At 53.6% G+C, this 23425-nt stretch overlaps 1 protein-coding gene and 1 long non-coding RNA gene across 22 annotated transcripts in view; one reads left to right on the top strand and one right to left on the bottom strand.

Annotated features, from left to right (window-relative positions):
• The window catches only part of NECTIN2 (nectin cell adhesion molecule 2), a 40871-nt gene that overhangs the window by 1273 nt on the left and 16173 nt on the right, over positions 1–23425 (bottom strand). Inside the window, exons 6-10 of one of the 21 annotated variants that reach the window (XR_014804737.1) lie at positions 20531–20704; positions 16053–16158; positions 5330–5483; positions 1158–1221; positions 931–1017 (exon numbers count right to left, since the gene is read on the bottom strand). Coding sequence is in view for 8 of the 21 variants with exons in the window: in XM_021093178.2 (XP_020948837.2) it covers positions 22787–23328 (542 nt within the window). In the remaining 13 variants the exon portion in view is untranslated. 21 annotated transcript variants of the gene reach the window in all.
• LOC146402387 (uncharacterized) lies at positions 14603–22918 on the top strand. Its single transcript, XR_014806381.1, has 2 exons — positions 14603–15810; positions 16378–22918. It is a non-coding gene; the product is annotated as an uncharacterized LOC146402387 (long non-coding RNA).

The raw sequence follows: 23425 nt of genomic DNA, 5'->3' as shown, positions 1-23425 counted from the left end.
AACTGAAAGCCCAGGGCGTGAACCCCACCCAGCAATCCTGAGCCTCTCTTTTCTTTTCCTTTCATATTTTTTTTAGGGCCATGCCCAGTGCATCCCAGGCTAGGGGTTTAATCGGAGCTGCAGCTGCCTGCCTACACCACAGCCACAGCAACACAGGATCCAAGCCGGGTCTGCGACCTACACCACAGCTCGTAGCAATGCTGGATCCTTAACCCACTGAATGAGGCCATGGGTTGAACCTGCATCCTCAAGGATACTAGTTGGACTCATTACCACTGAGCCACGATGGGAACTCCAGACTTCAATCTTGACCTAAGCTTCACCTCTAATAGACCTTTGAAACTCGATTTGTCTCCAACTCAACATCCTACACCTGACCTCCAGGAGGCCACTAAGGGCAGGGACCATGTCTTGTCCCAGCTCTGGGCACAGTGTCCGGCAAATGGAGATGCTCGACCAGTCTTCTCTGATGACTTTAACCTCGTATCCTTGGACTTTTACGACCATGACCTTCGCCCCTGAATTCTAGATGCATCTCAGTGCTTTAAATTCAGAGATACAGGAGTTCCCTTCATGGCTCAGCGGTTAACGAACCCGACTAGGATCCATGAGGAAGCAATGGATTCCTGGCCCCACTCAGTGGGTTAAGGATCCGGCGGTGCCGTGAGCTGTGGTGTCGGTCACAGACGTGGCTCAGATCCTGCATTGCTGTGGCTGTGGTGGAGGCCGGCAGCTGTAGCTCTGATCCAACCCCTAGCCTGGGAACTTCCCTGTGCTGCAGGTGCAGCCCTAAAAAGCAAACAAACAAGCAAAAAAGTTCAGAGACACAGCCCTGAACTTGCATTGTAATCTTTAGTGTGTGACCTCTTAGGTCAGGAGGCCCTTTAACCCAGACACCAAACCCAACTCTGTCCTCTCCAGAGCACCTACCTGTTCAGGGCATGGGGCGCCAGCATCAAAGTAGGGAGTCTTGAGCGGGCTGTGCTCCGAGGCCCCCAGCGTGAAGAGCTGGGAAGGCTGTAACGGGAGAGAGAGGGACGGGTCAGGACCCCCTCGCAGTCAGCCTCTCCAGTCAGCCCTCCCTCCCAGCCCCGGCCACTGTGGGGAAACGTGGGCGGGACGGTGGGGCAGCTGGGGGTTCCAGGGGGAGGGCTCACCATCTCTGGCTCCTCCAGCTTCGCCTTGGGCGTCGGCGGCTTGTATGAGGGAGGCCCCTCCAGGCTGTGGGGGAGAAGGCAGGTCAGGTGGAGGCCAAGCCCCGAGAAGCCTGGTAGCCCAGGGCCCCAGCACAGTTCTTGACTCTGCCTGATCCCCTTTCCACTGCCCATGTCCCCTTGCCCAGCTAACTCCTCCACCCTTCTTCTCTCCTGGCTCTCCGGGAGGATTAGGAAACTCCTGGTATATGATCATAACTAGCTACATCTTCCTCGTGGGGTGCTTGCTGGGTTTGTATATGAAACATTACTTCCGGTATCATCCAGCGGCTGTGCCGCACTATGAGCCACATGAGGGCAAAAAACCAGATCTGATGCTGCCAACGGGGTGTTCCCACAACCCACTATGGGGCATGAAGGGAAAATCGTGTTAAAAGAAAAAATGAAAAAAGTGAATGAAATGCTTTCCTGTCCCCCGAATTATGTTAGATTCTGTCATTCTACCTACGCACAGACCAGAGCATCCTGTATCTGTAATGATGATGGCTGCTGACTATGCCTTCAAGCCCCAGCTTGGATGTCCCCGCCTCCAGGAAATCTTCCTTGACCTTTCAAGCTGAGTCAGGTGCCCCCTCTGGCCTCGTGTAGCTCCCTCAGCTTCCCTAGCCTATTGCTGGCTGTGCTGGACTGTCGCTGCCTAGGGACAGGTCTGTCTCCTCCAGACTGTGAACCCCAAGAGGGCAGGGTCAAGGCCATCTCAGGCACCACTGGGTCTCATGGGCTTAGAAAAAGGGATCAGAGTTCCCACAGTGGCTCAGCGGTAACGAACTTGGCCAGTATCCATCGGGACATGGATTTGATCCCTGGCCTCCCTCAGTGGGTTAAGGAACCGGCACTGCCGCACGCTGTGTTATAGGTCAAAGACGTGGTTCGGATCTGGCGTGGCTGTGGCCAGCTGTTGTGGCTCCGATTCAACCTCTAGCCTGGGAACTTCCATATGCCACAGGTGCAGCCCTAAAAAGCCAAAAAAAAAAAAAAAAAAAAAAAAAAAAAAAAAGAAAAAGAAAAAGAAAAAAAAAAGAAAAGAAAAGCAAAGGGGAACAATAGCAAGTCGCTGGTCTGCATTGCCTGGGTGACTGAGACAGAGCTTCACACACTTTCTTATGCATCGCAGGCAGCTTGTTATAAATCTGGGCACCAAACTCTTCTTGCAAAAGTTCTGATTCGGTAGATTTGATGTAAGCCCAGGCGTACCCATTTTTTTTCTTTTTTGGCCACCCTCCCCCTGGCTCCCGCATACAGAAGTTCCTGGTCCAGGGATGGAACCCGAGCTGCAGCTGCAACTCACTGAGAGAGGCCAGGGCTTGAACCCATATCCTCACGGAGGCCAGGCTGGGTTCTTAACCTGCTGAACCACAATGGGAACTCCCAGGAATATGCACTTTTAACACGTGTCCCCCTCACACAGGCTGGGTAGCCGTATTTCAGGACCACTTTGCCCCCAGGACACTTTCTTGCAGGATAAATTTCAGCAAGTGCTTTCGGCTCTCTGAAACCTGTTTCCTCTTGGACAAAATGGGTATCCTTAGCTCTCTCTGAGAATTTAGATGTCCATGGTATGATATGTTTACGTGTGTGGACATCTTTGAAAGGTTCATTGTGTCCCTAACTTTGAGGGCTTTGCCCCAGGTGGGTACTTTCTGAATTCCCATGGAACGAACGAGCGGACGTGAGGCTTCCTTGAGTTGCTGGTTTCTTAATTGCAAGGGCATTTCCGGCGTCCTGCAATTGTGCTCCCCCTCTTCTCAGTAGTTCTGGTTTGGGGAGCTATATTGGGGTGTGGATGAGTTCCCACATTTACTCTATGTTTGCCTTTGCCAGTGAGCCTTGTCATTTGTCATTTTTTTGTTTCTAGTTGCGACCTTTTCTTTTCCACCTAGAGAAGTTCCTTTAGTATTTGTTGTAAAGCTGGTTTAGCGGTGCTGAATTCTCTTCGCTTTTGCTTGTCTATAAAGCTTTTGATTTTCCTCCTTCAAATCTGAAAGCATTGCTGGGTAGAGTAATCCATTTTTTTTTTTTTTTTTTTTTTTTGCAGCACATGGAGGTTCCCAGGCTGGCAGTCCAATCGGAGCTATAGCTGCTGGCCTACACCACAGCCACAGCAATGCCAGATCTGTGCTGAGTCTGCAACCTACACCACAGCTCACGGCAATGCTGGATCCTGAACCCACTGAGCGAGGCCACGGATCGAACCCGTGTCTTCATGGATACTAGTCAGATTCATTAACTGCTGAGCCACAACGGGAACTCCAGGGTACAGTAGTCTTGGTTGGAGGTTTTTTCCTTTCATCACTTTATCATGCCACTTCCTCCTGGCCTGCAGAGTTTCTGCTGAAAAATCTGCAGATAACCTTACCGGGGTTCCCTTGTATGTTATTTGTTTCTTTTCCCTAGCTGCTTTCAGCGTTTTCTCTTTGTCTTTTAATTTTGGTCAGTTTGATTAATATGTGTCTTGGGGTGTTCCTCCTTGGGTTTATTTTGTATGGTACTCGTTGTGCTTCCTTGTTTGAGGGAGTGGTTCCTTTCCCATGTCTGGGACGTTTTCGGCTATTATCTCTCCAAATATTTTTTCAAGCCCTTTCTCTCTTCTCCTTCTGGCGCCTCTATAATGTTGGATGTCGGTGCGTTTAATGGTGTCCCCAAGCTCTCTTAAATTGTCTTCATTTCTTCTTTCTCTCTTTTTCTTTTTTTTTTCCATTCTTTTGTCTTCATTTCTTTTCAATCTTTTTTATCTTCTCTGTTCCACATCAGTGATTTCCACTAGTCTGTCCTCCACCTCGCTTATTTGTTCTTCTGCCTCCTGTATTCTGCTGTTGGTTGCTTCTAATGAATTTTTTATTTCAGTCATTGTATTTTGCACCTCTGCTTGCTTACTCCTTAAACCTTGTATTTCTTTGCTCAGTGTTTCTTGTAATTTATCGATCTTTGCCCACCAGTTTATTTCCAATTTTTTTTTTTTGTCTTTTTTTTGCCATTTCTTGGGCCACTCCCGTGGCATATGGAGGTTCCCAGGCTAGGGGTCTAATCAGAGCTATAGCTGCTGGCCTACGCCAGAGCCACAGCAATGAGGAGTCCGAGCTGCATCTGTGACCTACATCACAGCTCATGGCAATGCCAGATCCTTAACCCACTGAGTGAGGCCAGGGATCAAACCCGCAACCTCATGGTTCCTAGTCGGATTCATTAACCACTGAGCCACAATGGAAACTCCTATTCCCAATTCTTGAATCATCTTCACTATCATCAGTCTTTTTCCTGGAGGCTGATAATCTCCAGATCACCTAGCTGCTTTTCTGGGTTTTTTTCTTACTCCCTTATCTGAGTCATAATTCTTTGCCTTTTCATTTTTATAGATTTTTGATGTGGTCTCCTTTTTGCAGACAATAGAGTTGTAGCCTCTCTTGCTTCTGATGTCTGCTTGCCTTGTGGCTGAAGTTGGTACGGGGGCTTGTTGTAGGCTTCCTGAGGGGAGGGACTGGTGCCTCATGGGGCTTCATTGAAATCGCATGTGTAAGATGCATCTTACCAAGCCTGGCACACAGCAAGTGCTCTATACAGAGAAGTAGGGGTAGTGTCCCTCAATATCCAGGCTCCTCTTTCCTCCTAGTAATAGAGATTTTGGCTGGGGACATGGCTATCGAGAACAAAGACTACATTTCCCAGCTTCCTCTGCAGCTGGAGCAGCCATGTGACTAGATTCTGTCCAATGGGAAAGGAGAGGACGTGATGGGCTCCCTTACAGGGCTGCTGACAGCCTTCCATTTCTCTTTCCCTTTCCCACTGGCAGGAATGGGGTCATTGAGGCCAGGATGGCCATGTCTAGTTGTCATGTACGGAGACAATGATACAAGAGAGGGGAGCCATCTTGAAATGGGAAGGAAGTCCAGGCTCTTGCGTAGGCGGAACAATGAGATAGCAGGAGCCTGGGCTCTGATGACATCACAGAGCAGAACTGCCATACCCATGCTTTTCCCTCCATTTAAGTCATAGTGCTTTGGGGGTCACTCTGATTCACACTGCCCTTATGGATGACCTCCTCCCAGCCTACTGCCCCGCCCTGCCCTCCCTAGTTCTGGGACCCCTCCCCCACCCACTTCCTAGGGCCCATCACTCACTCCTCCTCCTCCTCAGCCCCCTGCAGCCTCTGCTCCTTCCGCTGCTGCCGACAGATGAGGATGCCCGTGGCGGCCACAGCAGTAGCAATGATGGCAGCAATGATGCCCCCAATGATGCCACCTGTGGCCCCTGCGCCTGCTGTGTTGGGCGTCTCTGCAAACAGAGGGACAGAGTAAGAAAATCTCTAGCAGGAAACCACAGCAGTCCCCTCCACGGTGCAATGGGATCAGCGGTATCTTGGGAACACCGGGACGCAGGTTTAATCCCTGGCTGGCACAGCGGGTTAAGGATCTGATGTGGCCACAGCTGTGGCTTAGGTCGCAACCGCGGCTCAGGTCTGATCCCTGTCCTGGGAACTCTATGTGCCATGGGGCAGCCAACAAAGAGGAAACCAGAGCACCTTATTTCCAGCTCTGCCCCTACCCCCAAGTCACCACCTACCTGCCCACCTCCTCTGCCCAGGGCAGGGGACTTTTTGGAAAAAATTCTCTTCATTCTTACTGAGCAATTATTGTGTGACAGAGTGGTCAACAAAACATATACAAGTCCCAGTCCCAAGGGACTTGTTTTTTGGGATCGAGGAGACCAACGACCAAAAGAGAAATGAACATAGTAGCTAATGTGCCAGGTGAGAGAGGATGTGGTACATGGGAAGGTGGTACATGACGGAGCAGGGGCCCTCAAGGGTGGACAGAGAGCCTTACTGCTAGGTGACATTTGTGCAAAGACCTGAAGGAGTAGCAGCGAGCAAGCCATGAGCACTGCAGAGCATTCCGGGCAGGGCCGATGGCCAGTGCAAAGGTCCTGGGGAGGAAGCCTCCCATTGTTCTTCTTTATTTTTTGCTTTTTTTTTAGGGCCAGATCTGCGGCATATGGACGTGCCCAGGCTAGGGGTCAAATCAAAGCTGCAGCTGCCGGCCTACACCAGAGCCACAGCAATGAAGGATCCGAGCCACGTCTTCGACCTACCCCACAGCTCACGGCAATGCCGGATCCTTAACCCACTGAGTGAGGCCAGGGATCGAACCCGCATCCTCATGGATACCAGCTGGGATTGTTATCATTGAGCCACGACGGGAACTCCTATTGGTTTTAAGGACAGCCGGGCAGCCATAGGACCAGAGAGAGTAGCGTGATGATGGGGAGAGCAGGGAACTGAGGGGAGGTAATGTGGGGTGGAAAGAAAAGGCAGAAAATTGGGCGAGGGGGGTGATTCTGGGATTGGGATCAGAAGCCCTCTTTCTTTGTATGGAATGGAGTCATCCTGGGCAGAGGATCACAGCTCCTCCAAGCTAACAGGAAAAAGGGTCGAGATCCAAGCTAACAGGAAAAAGGGTCGAGAGAAGCCCAGGCCCCCAGGTCTCTCGTTTACAAGCCCTCCCACTTCCTGAGTTGTCATGGGAGCAGTCACCTGTTCACTTGCCAATTTCCACACTGTGCACTCCGAGGGGCGGGGTCTGGCACACAGCTGGCATTTCCTAGCCGCGTAAGGAGGGGACCAGCAGGGACCCTCAGGGACCTACTCTAGGCCAGGCTGACCAAATTCCTACGCCTGCCTTCCTGGCACAACCTGCCCGTGGTGGGAGGAGGTGGCAGCAGAGGGCAGTGGGGACAGAGGGGGAAGGGGGCTGGACAGGGTGGTACAGACAACAAACAACCAGAGGAAATAGCCCCTGTGCCAAAGCCCCCACCCACAGGCTGCCCCCTTCCATCAACCCCACCAGGGGGACCAAGAGGGAAAAGCTGCCGGGGGAAGGCTGCCTGCCTCCCTGGACTATCCGACTTCCACCACTTTCCGTTCCACAGCCGGCATCGTCTGGACACCTTCGGGGTGTGGGGGAATCAGAGTAATTGCCGCTCAGGCCACACATGCTCACCCTGCCTGCATGTCCGGGAGGGCAGGGCGGGCTCTGCCCAAGTAAGTGGAAGGCACTGCTGGTGGAAAAAACAGACTCGCCATGGGCGTTCCCTTTGTGGCTCAGCAGTTAATGAACCCGACTAGGATCCATGAGGATTCAGGTTCAATCCCTGGCCTTGCTCGGTGGGTTAAGGATCCGGCGTTGCTGTGAGCTGTGGTGTGGATCGCAGATGTGTCTCAGATCCCATGTGGCGGTGGCCGTGGCTGTGGTGTAGGCCGGCAGCTGTAGCTCCAATTTGACCCCTAGGCTGGGAACCTCCATATGTTGCAAGTGTGGCCCTAAAAAGCAGCAAACAAACAAACAAACAAACAACAAACAAAAAACCAGACTCACCAAGCCCCCTCTCCAGCGCCCAGGTGCTCAGGCCCCTGCTGGGTGTTCAGGTGCAGCCTGAGGCCCTTGACTGCCTCGGGAACAGAGATGAAGTCCATCTGCGTTTTAGCGAGGTGGCCATGGGGCTCAGGAGGGCAGAGGTGACTGAGACTGAGCCTCACCCACACCCTGTGCCCCCACCAGTCCCCAGCCTGGGTTTAGATTTTTCTTTTTTTTGATTTTTAGAGCCACACTTGTGGCGCATTGAGGTTCCCAGGCTAGGGTTCGAATTGGAGCTGCAGCTGCCAGCCTACACAACGGCCACCACAGTATCACCAGATCTGAGCCACATCCACAACCTAGGCCGCAGCTCATAGCAATGCTGGATCCTTAACCCCCTGAGCAAGGCCAGGGATCGAACCCGTGTCCTCATGGATACTAGTTGGGCTCATTACCACTGAGCCACAACGGGAACTCCTGGGAGATTTTTCTAATGGGGTGGGTGTGGGGCGTGAGAAGGACACAGAGCTGTGAGTCCTCCTTCTAAATCACTGAAAAGCCCCTTGGGCCCAGCCTGGGGACAAGGAACAGGAAGGAGGTAGGAAAGACCACTGCGGGGTCCTCCAGAGGTGGGACCACTCCGGTGGCTCAGCACTACCACCTGCCCGGTCCCCTCAGAGCCCTGAGAATGCAGGTGGCAGCCCTCCCTCCCAGCAGCCTAGGTCACCTGGGGGAGGATCAGATCACAGCACCGCCCCACCCGGAGGCCCAGGAGTCCAGGATCCCAGCTCTGAGCTCCCAGGGAACTCAGGCCTCCCGGCAGTCTGGCCACTCCACCAGCGAAAGCAGCCTGTGTCCTGGAAGCCCAACCTCTAAGCCCAGTTCTGGGTCCCACGGGTCATAGGCATCTCGGCATCCAGTGTATCCTTCAAGGACCCAGATGACTGGAGGCCACCCCCTCCCACCAGTCTCCCCAGGTCTGGCCCCCACCAGGCTCCCAATCTCCAGCGGAGTCCTTCCCCCACCCCGGGGGGGGGGACCTAGCTGTCCCTGTCCCACCCCCCAAGGAGGGGGGTCTGATGTATTGCGAGACATCCCCGATGTTTTCCTCCAAGGCGTTTATTAACTCCTGAGTGTCACGGGGCCGGGCAGGCTGCAGCCAAACCCGAGTCTCTGGTGGGTGGGGGGGGTGCCCAGTCCCAAGCTCCCCCCGGCCTCCCCTTCCCCATGCGGCCCTGGAGACAGAAGTCCAGTGTGTGACGTTCACCTCCCGCCGGATCCCAGGAAAGGAAGTGGGAGGTAGCATCTGAGCTCCAAAGTCGACCGGACAAACGAGTTCAACCAGTCTGGAACCCCTGGCCGGTGTGGCAGGGGCGGGCCGGTCTCTGTCTCTGTCAGCCTGGCTCCGGGGGTCACACGTAAACCGCCCGCCGGGAGATCAGAGAGCCGTCCAGCTGGGACTCCATGTCGTCCTCGATGGCCGGGGGTGAGGGCAACATGAGGCCCTTCTCCTCCTCGTCCTCCTCGTCCTCCTCCTCCTTGCCCTCTGGTCTCAGGGGACCAGCGGCTGTCGGCGTCCAGAAGACGGGGCCCCCATTGCCAAACACCTGAGTTTTCGGATCATCGTAGGTCCCTCCTCTGCCGCCGTCTGCTCCTCCTCCAGGGCTCTTCCTCCTCCTCCTCACCCTCAGCAGGATGAAGGCCAAGGACCCCCCAGCCAGAAGCAGCAGCACCAGCAGCGTCCCGCCCACAGCCCCCCACACCACTGGACCCACGTCTTGGGGCGAGGCCCGGGGGGTGTCTGAGGAGAGAGAAGAAGGGAGAGAGAGAGAGAGAAAGGGAGACACCAGGTCAAGAGGATACATCTGGGGTGGGGGACACAGGACACAGTGGGGCAGCGACAACGGGAACCAGGGAGGTGACCAGACCCCCCAGGCAGAAGAATGGAGGAGGAGGTGGAGGAGGGAAGGGCGAACCCCTCACTCTTCGCTATAGGCTGGAGGGGTCCAAGGGGTGGCCTCCAGAGAGGCTTCCTCTTTTCTTTTTCTTTTAATCCTTAACCCAGTGAGCCCCCAGGGAATTCCCCGGATGGCCTTCTTTACAGTTGCACAGTTTTTCCAAAAATTAAACTTGCTAACCAAACCAAACCAAACCAAATCACGAAAAATAAAGCAAGAAAAGCCCCTAAACTGGCTAGCCAACATTGAAAACACCAAGCCACTTCACTGCAAATTCCAGATTTCTTTTAGAGGAGGAAAAAAATAAAATCAGATCTGTCGACACTAAACTCTCACATCCCCCACCTGGTGATGGGCTGTGGCTGAGGGAGGCAGGTGACCCTGAAGGGAACATACCTGGCCACCCAGTCACTCACCAGGACCTCATCGGCATCTGAGTTTGCGACCCCCTCCCAGAAGCTCTGAGGTCAGGGTCATGGCACCGCGGGGCCCATCCAGCCAGGAACAGGCAGATCTGGATTTGAACGGGAAGCTCTCTGCTTCCAAAGCTCTTTGTGAGGCAGGACAATAACTCGGGGAGGTAGTGTAGGAGCACGGCCTCCAATGCCTTCTTTGATACGGCCACTGATTAACGTCTGTGGCTTAAGGGCTCCAAGGAGCAACATCCCCACAGGCCTTGTTTACTGTAGGGAGTGTACCTACGCCCGCATGGAAATTAGTCACAAACCCGCTCCTCAACTGATCAAAAAGGAATGAGAGGAATGGAGAAGAGCAAAGACACCATAACACCTGGGGGCGTTTCCACCTCCGAGCCCCCTAGTGGACAAGGACTGAGAGAGGTAACTGGCCAAGGCCCATGGGAGGAAACCACATCTTTCTGGACCCCAAGCTGGTTCCCCCATCCTCAATGGGTAACCCCCCCTATAGGACAATAGCCAGGGGGACTCGTCTGCCCCCTCCCAGGGTCTGTGCTGGGAGCTGGGTGCTTTCCTGTCCTGAAGACTTTGCTTGCTGGCTGCCTGTGTGTTCTCGAAGGTCATGCTTCAGCGCCCTGAACAAGAACCCGGATTCGGTAACATCTTTCCAGCATCCTCTTTTGGGGGGTCGTCCGGGATCTGATCCACGACACCGGCGCTCACAAGGTACGCGGCACTTTCTACTTTATTCAGTTTCGTTTGCCTCCGAGAGGAGGGGGAACCCGTGACCGAGCTTGCGGGGCCCGAGTCGTGGCCTGGACATGAATCGAGGGCCGAGTCCCGATCCGCCGTTCTGTTTAAGCTCCTGCGCGACCTTATGCGGCCTGAAGTCCTGTTGGGAGTTTATACTGTCCTGCCACATGCCCAGAGGCACCAAACTGAGTGTCCCAAGAGGGAGGCAGCTGGAGATGGATGAACCAAGTCCCAAGCAAGCTTTCCCTCCCAGTCTCCCATCCCGAGGTCTCCTCCCTCTATCTACTCTGCCTCTGTAAAGCATTTGGGAAATCATAGGTTACCATAGTTCTGAAGCTTAGCAATTTGTTATTATTATTATTATTATTTGTTTTTTAGGGCTGCACCAGGGGCATATGGAGGTTCCCAGGCTAGGGGTCCAATCGGAGCTACAGCTGCCAGCCTATACCACAGCCACAGTCACGCAGGATCCTTCACCCACTGAGCGAGGCCAGGGATGGAACCCGCAACCTCGTGGTTCCTAGTCGGATTGTTTCCGCTGCTCCACGACAGGAACGTCAGCAGTTTTTGAAAGACATATAAGAAACACAAATGTTTTTGTGAATTCTTGAAGGGTTCAAGTGGCGTCCCTAACCCCTTACGAGACTCTCGTCTCCACCTCCCCTGCCTCGTACAGTCTGTTAGGAGCCAGCATTTTACAGTAAATGATGCTAGTCGAGGGGCCGGAGTCTGATGGAAATCCACCTTTTAGCACCCCCAAGAGGCCAAGACGCAACGAGACCCCTTGCCCTGCGGGAAAAAAGGTCCAGGGCTGTATGGACAAAGCCCTCATAATCTGGTTCTGTAAGCTTAGGGACTCCCCTTGAATGATAAGTCCATCCCACTACATCGCACTTCCGGTCTTCTGTCTGCCCCTCGCTATTTTTAGCCAGTTTGGCACCGCCCCCCTCCCCCAGGCTTTGATGCCACCAATTGGTACCCCCTCTTATACGACTTCAGCCTTGTCCCCTGGACTGGCTCATAGTCTGGTCAAGCGATGCCTGATCTCCTTAGGAGTCCTTTAAGGGACTAATCTGTTTCCTTCTCACTTGCTTTGCTGTTACCGCAAAGGAAACAGCCCTTTAGATGCTCGGAGCACCCGGGGCTGTTACCGTGCCTGCGAGGGAGAAGGGGTTCATAACCCGATTCATCTGAATTGGGCCAAGGACCTCGGTCGGGCCCGGCAGGGTCAGTTTTGCTTTTTGCTATTTACTTTCACCCTGGTTGGAGAAACCCACACCCGGTTCCTCCAACTTAGCCGGTGACTGTGGCTCAGAGACTTTTCCAACACAGGTCAAGGGCACGCCTTGTCAGAGTGGCACAGAATTTGCCAAGCTCAGGACAGCGCCTGTGTGCCTGGGTTTCTTCACCGCTGTCCAGAGACAGGCCATGGGGGGGGGACGATGGGAGGAGAGGTTACACGGGTAAGGAAGTGGTTAATTCCAGTCGGCCTGGGGTCGGGTGGGACATTTGACCATGAATGTCTAGCTGCTCCTTCCAAGAGAGGGGACACCCCCCCATAGCTGAGAAAGGATAGTAGGCGCTGGACGCTGGCCTTTTCTCTTTTTTCAGATGGGAGCCCCCTCCTCGAACCTGGCCCACAGCTCAGCAGCCACTCCTCTCACACGTGCCTTGAAGAACTGGGAACAACTTGATGCTCAGACTCTGAGAAAGAAACAGTTCATTTTCTTTTGCATGAAAGCCTGGCCGCTGCATAACCAGTCGGACGGAGTGCAATGGCCATCTGAGGGCTCTCTGGATTCTGCTACTGTTCTCCAAAGAGACCCACTGTGTAGACAAGAAGGGAAATGGTCAGGGGTGCCTCATGTCAGATCTTTGCAAGGAGGAAGACACTACACTGAGGAAGGAAAGCTTGTGGCTTCCGCAGGGCGTCATGCCAACTCCCTCAGGACCTCGGTGCCCACCTTGTCCTGGCCCAGCGGGGTCAGACCCTCCCGAAGTTAATCAGCCTTCCCCTATACTGCCCGAGGCTCCTCCTCTCCCGCCTCCAGTGCCAGAGTTATATCCCTCTCTACTCCCTTTGCAAGAGGCGGCAAACGGAGAAGGGGAACCCATACGGGTCCTTGTGCCTTTTTGGCTTCAGGACTTAAGGCAGGTAAAAACAGACTTGGGAAAATTTGCTGATGACCCAGAGGGATATATTGAGGTCTTTCAGGGTCTCACGCAGTCCTAGTTAGCCTGGAAGGACGTCCTGTTATTACTAAACCAGACATTGACAATAAGTGAAAAAAATAAAGCCTTAGAAGCGCCCGAGGCTGGGGAGATGGGCGGTGTGCTAGAAAACGCCAGAGGCAGATCTGAAGAGGAACCAACAAGAGTCCCCACAGGGCATCAGGCAGTCCCTGTGAGCAACCCTAATTGGTCTGCTGATGAGGGAAAAGATGATTGGCATAGGAACCACTTTACCACCTGCATAGTTGAGGGACTAAAGGCAGCACGAGTGAAGCCTGTTAACTACTCCAAACCATCGGAGGTGTGTCGAGGGGAACGAGAGTCCATCGGCTTTCTCAGAAAGACTCAGAAAGACACTGAGGACGCATACGCCAATGGACCCAGAATCCGTGCAGGGCCACATAATTCTTTTTTTGGTTTTGTCTTTTTCTCTTTCCTTTAGGGCTGCACTCACGGCATACGGAGGTTCCCCGGCTAGGGGGTCTAATCGGAGCTGTTGCTGACAGCCTAGGCCACAGCCCCAGCAACGCAGAGTCCGAGGCTCGTCTGCAACCTACACCACAGCTCACAGCAACGCCGGATCCTTAACCCACTGAGCAAGGCCAGGGATCGAACCCGAAACCTCATGGTTCCTAGTCGGATTCACTAACCACTGAGCCACGACGGGAACTCCTCAAATAATTCTTAAAGACAAATTTATAACTCAATCGGCGCCAGACATATGGAGAAAGCTCCAAAAATTGGCTTTTGGCCCTGATCAGGACCTGGAGCATCGCCTTAGAAGAGCGACTCAAGTATATTATAATCGGGACCAGGAAGAATGAAAGGAGAACAAGAAGAGAGACAGAGAAAAGGCTGAGGCTCTGGTTATGGTGCTACAGGGAGTCAGCCTGGGAGCTTCCAAGGCGAGAGGACCAGGGCAAAGGCCTAAGTCTGGAGCCTGTTTCCTCTGTGGAAAAGAGAGACACTTTTTTTTTTTTTTTTTTTTTTTTGTCTTTTCATCTTTTATAGAGCCGATCCCGCGGCATATGGAGGTTCCCGGGCTCGGGGTGTAATCGGAGCTGTAGCCACCAGCCTACACCAGAGCCACAGCAACACCAGATCCGAGCTGCGTCTGCGACTTACACCACAGCTCATCGCAACGCCGGATCCTTAACCCACCGAGCAAGACCAGGATTCGAACCCTCAACCTCATGGTTTCTAGTCAGATTCGTTAACCACTGAGCCACAACAGGAACTCCCCTGAAAAAAGGGACACTATAAATGGGAATGCCCCAAGGCTCAGACACAGCACTGAGGCCGTGCCCCATATATCGGGGCGATCACTGGAAGAGGGACTGCCCCCAAAGACAAAGGTCCCGGGTCGACCCCTCAGGCCCAGGAGCAGGACGGATGGGACCCGGGGTTTTCCATATTGGCGCCTCTCCTCACCATCCAGGAGCCCCGGGTGACTCTAAATGTGGGAGGACAGCCTATCGACTTGCTCCTGGATATGGGGGCCACCTTTTCGGTCCTCCTCTCCAACCCTGGGCCCCCTTCACAGAAATCTGCCACATTCGCGGTATTTCTGGCAAGCCGGTTACAAAATTCTTTGCACAACCTTTGAGTTGTGACTGGAAGGCCATTTTCTTCTCTCCTGTCTTTCTGATTGTTCTGCAGAGTCCAGCTCCACTTTCGGGAAATTTTTTTTCTTTTTTCTTTTTTTTCTGTCTTTTTGCCATTTCTCGGGCCACTCCCGTGGCATATGGAGGTTCCCAGGCTAGGGGTCAAATCGGAGCTGTAGCCGCCGGTCTACGCCAGAGCCACAGCAACGCGGGATCCAAGCCTCATCTGTGACCCACACCACAGCTCACGGCAACGCCGGATCCTTAACCCACTGAGCAAGGCCAGGGACCGAACCCGCAACCTCATGGTTCCTAGTCAGATTCTTTAACCACTGCGCCACGACGGGAACTCCTCGGGAAGAGATATTTTGTCAAAGGTGAAAGCCTCCACACACACGACCATGGAGCCTCATCAAGGTTTGGGCCTGCCTTTGATGGGAGTAAATACTGACCCAGGAGTCTGGGCTGTAGGTGGAAAGACAGGAAGAGCAGAAAATTCTCGACCAGTGGAAATAACTCTTAAAAATCCAAATGTATTTCCTTGCCAAAAGCAGGACCCTCTGAGAGCCGAGACACGACAGGGACTTACCCCGATTGTAAGACACCTAACGGAACGAGGACTATTAATCCAATGCCACAGCCCCTGTCACACCCCTGCGTTGGGAGTGCGAAAGCCTAACGGGGATTGGTGCCCAGTGCCAGACCTTCGTCTAAAAACAAGGCAGTGGCCCCATGACATCCAGTGGTGTCCAAGCCCTACTCACGCCTCTCGCAAATTCCAGAAACAGCAGCCTGGTTCCCTGTATTAGATTTAAAGGATGCCTTTTTCTGCATTCCCTGGGCTAAGGCTTCGCAATTTTTATTTGCCTTTGAGGATCCCTCTGACTCATCCACACAATGAACTTGGACTGTCTTGCCTCGGGGGTTTCTAGACAGCCCTCATTTCTTTGCAGGCATTGGCCAGAGATGTGGCAAACGTTAAGGCCTCCAAGCCTGTGAAAGGTGTTCAAACGTGGGCGACATTCTTCTCTGTGCTGACGCCAAAGAGCAATGTGAGGTGACGTCTTGTGATCTTAACTTTTTAGCAGTGTAGCCATGAGGCCTCCAGATCCAAAGCTCAGATGTGTTGACCTGAAGTAAAATATTTGGGTTTAAAACTGTCTCACGGGCATTCCCATCATGGCGCTGTGGAAACGAATCCGACTAGGAACCATGAGGTTTTGGGTTTGATCCCTGGCCTTGCTCTGTGGGTTAAGGATCCGGCGTTGCTGTGAGCCGTGGGGTAGGTCGCAGACGTGGCTTGGATCCTGCTTTGCTGTGGCTGTGGTGTAGGCTGGCAGCTGTAGCTCCTATTCAACCCCTCGCCTGGGACCCTCCACATGCCCCGCGTGCGGCCCTGAAAAGCAGACAACAACAACAAACAACTGCCTCATGGAACCAGAGCTCTAAGAAAGGAAAGGACGGGACCTATCCCAGAGGACCCACTCCCCAGCACTGTCAGACAACGCCGGGGATTCCTCGGCTTTACCGGAGGCTGCGGGATGCGGATTCCTGGTTCTGGAGAGTAGGCACGCGCCGCGGAGAAGATGTCAAAGGAAGCACAGCAGTTGGTACCCGCACCCTGCAGTGGGAACCTGAAGACAAAAAAGCCTTTAAGGCGCTTCAGCGGGCCCTTCTCTAGGCCCCAGATCTTACTTTACCTACCAGACAGCTTTTTTTTCCCCTTTTCAGGACAGCACTCTTGGCATACGGAGGGTTCCCAGGCTAGGGGTCGGATTGGAGCTGCAGCTGCCAGCCTATACCACAGCCACAACAACGCGGGATCCAAGCCCCATCTGCGACCTACACCACAGCTCGCGGCAATGCTAGATCCTTAACCCACTGAGTTGGGCCAGGGATCAAACCTGCATCATCATGGATGCTAGTCAGGTTCGTTAATCGCTGAGCCACAATGGGAACTCCACGGAGAACTTTTTAATCTCTTTGTCACGGAGACATCTGGAGTAGCTCTAGGGGTTTGAACCCAGCCAAAAGCGGCATCTCACCAGCCTGTAGGGTACTTAAGAACTGGACTCAGTAGCTCAAGGTCAGCTGCCCTGTTTATCAGTCGTAGCCTCAGTGGCCTTACTAACCTCTGAGGCCAGTAAATTAACCACAGGCCGAGACTTAGCCACACCTCGCACCATCTAACAGGGGTTCTAAACTCCAAGGGCAGACTTTGGCTCTGCGATAATCGGCTTCTCAAATATCAGACCTTACTCTTAGAAGGACCTAGAGCTGGGTTACACACCTCCTCAGCATTACATCCCGAGACTCTTCTTCCTGACTTGCGAGATCAGAAAGTCGTGCTTGATTGTCACCAGATCTTAGCTGCCAATTATGTAGCCAGGGAGGACTTAAAGGATGAGCCCTTCCCTAATCCTGATGTTACTGGGCTTACGGATGGCACCTCCTTTATCGAAAAGGGACAAAGCGGCGCAGGATGTGCAGCTTTCACTCTACATGAGACCCTAGAGGGGGGACCTTTGAGACCAGGAACAAGCATTCCGTGAGCAGAATTAATGGCATGAACTAGAGCACTGGAATTGGGGTCAGGAAAGAGGATACATGTTTACACCGACTCCGACTATGCCCTCTGGTCCCCCGCGCCCGTGCAGCCCTCTGAAAGGAAACCAAAGTTTCAGACCTCGGACGCAAGTCCTATGAAATATTTTCAAGAAGTCATGCATCTCCTAGATGCCATCAGACTGCCTTAAATTCACTCTCGAGGACACCAACACGATGCCTCCGAGACAGCTGGGAGGGAAATCCCAGGGCAGATGAACGAGCTAGAAATGGCTGCTCCCCAATCCTCCTGTTGCAGACACCCGGGCAGCGGAAGGAGACAAACAGGCACTGGGAGATGCGGCGCAGCAAGGTTTATTCAGCAGGAGTGCGGCTCAGAGGAGTCACCTCTGTAGTCTGAGCACCGGGTCTCTGTTCTCAGAAAGCGGATACAGTACAGGGTCTTGTTTTTTCCATATAAGCAGCGGGGGACCTCCTTCCCCGAGCAGACAGTGTTCCTGCCTAAGGAACTGAGCAAGCAAGGTTACAGAGCGAAACTGATAAGCCATGCTTGGAGCAGAACTTCGGGGCTGCTGGCTTGGACACAGCGCGCGGAGTTGCTGCAGAATTACAAGGATGGTATGACGCCAGCATAGCTGAAGAGGTATGCAGCTGCCTCTTCAGCCCGGGCAGGGGATGGGGGGGGGGGTTGTGTTCCTTAGTTAAAACTCTTACTTCACTACAATGTACAAGCCCCTCTCCTCTGGGAAGGGATCCCAGAAGAGATTAAACCCACTTACTCCCCTGAGGAACTCAGATATTCTCTTTCTCCGGGAGACACTTTACTTGCGGAGGCGGGGGCGCGGGGTCCTGCCGACGCCCGATCATAAACTGGTGCTGCCCCCTAGTGTCCAATGGAAGGTCCTTAAGCCCTTACATCAAGCTTTCCCTTTGGGAATTGAAAACACTTATCAGTCGGCCACAAATTTGTTTAAAGGAAAAGGGCTATTAAAAATTGTGAGTCAAGTAGCGAGGGGATGTGAGATATGCCAAAAGAACACCCCAGAAAATAACCAGTCAGCGCCACCCCTCTCCCCAGGTTTGCAGGGGACTGGCAAATATCCAGGGGAGGACTGGCAGTAGACCTCACGCATACGCCCAAGTCCAAAGCATACCCATATCTGTTGGTGTTGGAGGATAATTTTCCCGGATGGGTAGAGGTCTTCCCTTGCCTGACTGAGCAAGCAAAGGAGGTCATTCAAACCTAATTCAGGAGAGGATTAAAGGGCACGTCTGAAAGCTATTACAGGAAAACTTCCCTGGTTATCACGCCTTCCCTGGGCCCTAATAAGGCTCAGAAACACGGCTAGGAGTCAGGGGCTTCGTCCGTGTGAAATGTTCTGTGGATGGCCCTTCCTTAGAAATGAGCTCCTGCTTGATCCGGAAACAGCTGAACTCACGAAGGATGTAAGTAATCTGGCTGCTTTTCAACAGCAGCTTTCCACCTTGAAACGCAGTCTTGATTGGGAGAAGAAAGGGGAAGAATCTCTTTATCAACCAGGAGATTGGGCATTCGTTAAGTCTCTCCCCGACAATACCCCCTCGCTGCAGCCGATTTGGGAGGGGCCCTCCACTGTCACCCTTTCCTCTCCCACCTCTGTTAAGGAGTGTGTGTGCGTGTGTGTGTGTCTTTTTAGGGCTGCACCTGCAGCATATGGAGGTTCCCAGGCTAGGATCAAATCGGAGCTGTAGCTACCCGCCTACACCACAGCCACAGCAATGTGGGATCTGAGCCACATCTGTGACCTACGCCACAGCTCACGACCACGCTGGATCCTTAACTCACTGAGCGAGGACAGGGATCGGACCCGCGTCCTCATGGATACTAGTCTGGTTCATTAACCACTGAGCCACAACGGGAACGCCAAGGTTATAGGAATTGAGCTTGGATTCACCACAAGCAAATTAAAGCCTGGAACCCAAAGAGGGAAGACACCCCACTTCCAACCATCGAGGAAAATTCCCCTGAATATCAGTACACCCCTCTGGAGGGACTCAAGGGATTGTTCCAACAAACAGGAAAGAAATCAGAATGAAATGACTGGTCGCTATAATTGCTCTTTTCTCCTTTGCTGTGGAGAATTCCCCACTGTCTCACAGTGAGTGCAAGATAATGCTTTCTTCTCCCGGGCTGACTCCCTGCCTTTTTCCAAAATCAGTCAGACTGCCGGGTCTGTGGAGCATGAGCTCTGTCCTCAGTAGAAGGAGTCCCTTGGTGGGTGTCTCCTGTACAGGAAAACAATGATTTACAAGTATGTGGATTCCTACTCCAGGTGCGCGAAGCTACACTTCCTTGAGTTCTATGCTAGACAGAAACCTCACTGCTTTTTTTTTTTGCATTTTTAGAGCCACACTCGCAGCCTATGGAGGTTCCCAGGCTACTGCTTGAATCGGAAGTGTAGCCACTGGCCTATCCCACAGCCACGGCCACGCCAGATCAAGCTGCATCTGCAACCTACACCGCAGCTCATAGCAATGGCAGATCCTTGACCCACTGAGCGAGGTCAGGGATCGAGCCTGTGTCCTCATGGATACTAGTCAGATTCGCTTCCGCTGAGCCAGACAGGAACTCTCGAAACCCCACCACTCTTAATTGACGCCCTAAATCATACTCCTCACAAGGACCTCATACCTCATAAGGTAACTCTGTTATACGCTGACCAAGGACATGGCATACAGATATTTCATGGTGAGAATAGATATTTGATGGCGAATCAGAAAAATCATACAGGTTATAGGTATTTTAATCCATTTTATCAAATATGGGTTCAATATATGTGATCACTCCTGAGAAGGGTTATTTATTAACCCAGCCTGCAACTATTGGCTGGGAGCAAAATCAGGATTGTGTCGGATTTGGAGCGCGGGGGAGGGGGGGAAACACCCCCATCCTCTAATGAGCTAAAACCTTTAGGATATTTAGTGACTGAACGTTGTTTACAAATCATCCAGGCCACATACAATCCAGATAAGACCCCCGTACGGCCTGGAACGGACTGGGGATTTAATCGTGGAGTATGATGGCTAGCCCCAAATGGAACTTATGGGATATGGGGAACTAATCTGTGGCCTTGGCTGCCCCCAGGATGCTGTAGGGCGCTGCATTGTGGGATTGGCTTTTGCTCCTGGCAACATTATGAAAACTCTGCGCCAAGCACCAGCCAACCTTCCCTATGTACGTGCTGGATGGGCCCGATTAGCGTTCCACTGGTCTGATTACTTAGCAGCGACATTTGGGTTTTTATTGGGAACCACGGACATAACGCTGCGGGTGGAAGCCCTAACTAATTTTACCCGACAAGCTCTTAATGATACTGTGGAAGCTATTTTTACCCTAAATATGGAACAGCAACAAATAAGAGAAGTAGTGCTACAAAACCGAATGGCCTTAGGTATACTCACCACAGCTCAAGGAGGAACCTGTGCTATGATAAAATCTGCATGTTGTGTCTATAGTCCTGACTATTCAGAGAATGTGTCTGATTCCCCGTGAGATCTCCAGCAGCAGATTCATAAGCTGTCCGATCCGGCTCCAGCTTTTGGAGCTGCTCTCTGGAACCGGCCGACCTCCTGCTCCTGGTGGAAACATATGTTTACCACCCTCATCACCGTGATCTTGATCTTTTATTCGGACCCCGTATAATTAATTGTATTTCTCGATTCATTTCATCCCGATTAGAAGCTATCAACCTTCAGATGGCGATGGAAGGGGTACCCAATGGAATGGATCCAAGCCCACTCGGCTGTCCCAGGAGGGGAGACCTGCTTCCAGCTAATGATGCCCCTTGTCCGCAGGAAGCAGTCAGAGGGGTCGAGTCGCCACACACCACCTCCCCCGCGTGTCCAACTCTAGAGAGGGGATGCAGGCAGGATAATAACAGGTAGTATAGGAGCGCGGGCTTCGAGGCACTGATTAACATCTGCGGCTTAAGGGCTCCAGGGAGCAACATCCCCACAGGCCTTGTTTACTGTAGGGAGTGAATCTATTTTACGCCCACATGGACCTTTGTCACTACCTCGCTCCTCAACTGATCGAAGAGGAATGAGAGGAATGGCGGCTCTCAGTCTAAGGAAAAGAAGAGCAAAGACACCATAACACCTAGGGGGCGTTTCCACCTCCGAGCCCCCTAGTGGACAAGGACTGAGAGAGGTAACTGGCCAAGGCCCATGGGAGGAAACCACATCTTTCTGGACCCCATGCTGGTCCCCCCATCCTCAATGGATAACCCCCCCCCCATAGGACAATAGCGAGAGGGACTCGTCTGCCCCCTCCCAGGGTCTGTGCTGGGAGCTGGGTGCTTTCCTGTCCTGAAGACTTTGCTTGCTGGCTGCTTGTGTGTTCTGGAAGTTCACTCTCCCTGAACAAGAACCCGGATTCCCGTGACATCTTTCGGGCATCATTTGCACTTAGGGGAAAGGGGACCGAGAAGGGCAAGGGGCCTCCTGGGAATTCCTCCCTCCGGGAGCGGAACGTGGAGCTGCAGGGAGCGGGGAGCTGCAGGGAGCTCAGTCTCCAGTGTGGACAACGGGGCTCCTGGAGCCCACCGTCCTGGTTTCCTCTCCCACAGGGGCTGGGCTGGCAGGAGGGGAGGGGTCTGGGGGAAGTGGGGGCGGGGGAGGTGGAGAAGGGGGGGGAGTGAGCATGAGAGAGGGCGGGGCCTGGGCGCCGGGGCGGGGCTAGACCTGGACGAGCCACTGGCATTTATCCCTCCCGCTCCCCCCACCCCTGCAGGCGGGGCCTGCCCGGGAGTGACTGGACGGAATCTGCTCACACCTGCCCCGCCTCTCGGGAGCTGTGCCTCTGCACACAAGAGGGGCTGGGACCCTGGCTCCCAAGGGCATCTGTTTCGGGCGGGGTGTTTCGGGGCGGGGGCGGGGGGAGGTCACGGCCTAGACCTAGCGGGCTCAGCCGATCGCCTGGGTGACTCAGAGCCGCAGGACAAACAAAGCAGAAGAGAAAAATGTGGCCTCAAGCCTGAAGGGTAAGTACAACTCCGCGAAACTTTCCTTCACACAGAAGAGGACCCACGGCGCCTCCTGCGTCAGGAACGTCTGGAGAGCAGGTGGAGCGCATGTTGGAACGTGTGTCAGGAGGTGGTATTTTGGAGCCGGTGGGTGGCTCTGTGCCCGTCTGTGGGTCTGAACCTCTCTAACGCCTCCCTGACGCCCCGTCTAGCCTGTGGCGTGACCTCGGTACTTCTGTTTTCGAGCGTGACAGCGCATGCGTGGGCCTGCGTGCGCAGGAGGCTGGGGAGGTGTCTCTGAGATCCTCCGAGGTGACTCTGCCAAGAGTTGCGAGGGGGTCACCCCCTGGGGAGGCCCATCTGGTGGCACACTCACTCCCTGTGACTGGGTTTCCTGGGTGCTCAGAGCGTGCCCCCTGTCCACGGGTGTCCATCTGTAGGTGTGTGTCTTTGGGAGGAGGTTTTTGGTTTTTTTGGTCTTTTTGTCCTTTAGGGCCGGATCCACGGCATATGGGCGTTCCCAGGCTAGGGCTCGAATCGGAGCTATCACCATTGGCCCACGTACGGCCACAGCACTGTGGGATCTGAGCTGCATCTGCAACCTACACCACAGCTCACGGCAACACCAGATCCTTAACCCACTGAGCGAGGCCAGGGATTGAACCTGCATCCTCATGGATGCTAGTTGAGTTTGCTAACTGCTGAGCCATGACAGGAACTCCTGGGAGATTTTTGACCGTCTGCAGTTCTGTGGTTGCCTTTGGAGGAGTCGGGGGGCGGGGTCTTTGCATGGCACTGAGTTTCTCTCTGGGGGCTGTGATTTCTGCGGCCCCCCCCCCCCCCCCGCCTCTCCCCACGATCCTGAAGAGGCTCTGAGTCCATGGGTTTCACTGGGTGAGTGTTGCCACAGCTGAACTCTGAAGCTGGTGTTCTTTTCGGTGGGTTCCCTGGGGTTTCTGGGTGTTTCGGGGGCAGTGTCCTTGCTTCCGTGGCTGTGTGTCCCCCGATGGCCCTCCCGTGTGATGGCGTGTGCGTCCCACAGGCTCTGCCCCAGACATGGACTGAGTGTGGGTGGGGAGACATGTGTCTCAGGTGGTGTCCGGGGTCGAGGTTGCGGGGGTGCTATTTCCAGTCGAGCACCTTGCTGGCTGGGTGGAACTGACTCTCCTCTGGGTGTGCCTTTCAGGGCAGGGACTGCGACTCGGTCGCCTGCTGTATCCCCGTCATCGAGAATGCCTGGCCAAAAGGAAACCTCAGCAAATATTTGCCAGATGATTTGTTGAAAGAGAATGTCGGCCATGGGGTTTGGGGAGTTTCTGAGGGTGCGGCCTTG

The sequence above is a fragment of the Sus scrofa genome, chromosome 6 (genome assembly GCF_054392235.1).
Source record: "Sus scrofa isolate SSC_HxYL_T2T_F1_AM1 chromosome 6, Sscrofa_HxYL_maternal_Yorkshire_Landrace_v2.0, whole genome shotgun sequence".
Taxonomy (NCBI): domain Eukaryota; kingdom Metazoa; phylum Chordata; class Mammalia; order Artiodactyla; family Suidae; genus Sus; species Sus scrofa.
Note: the sequence above shows the minus strand (reverse complement) of the source record. Positions and strands in the feature narration are given on the sequence as shown.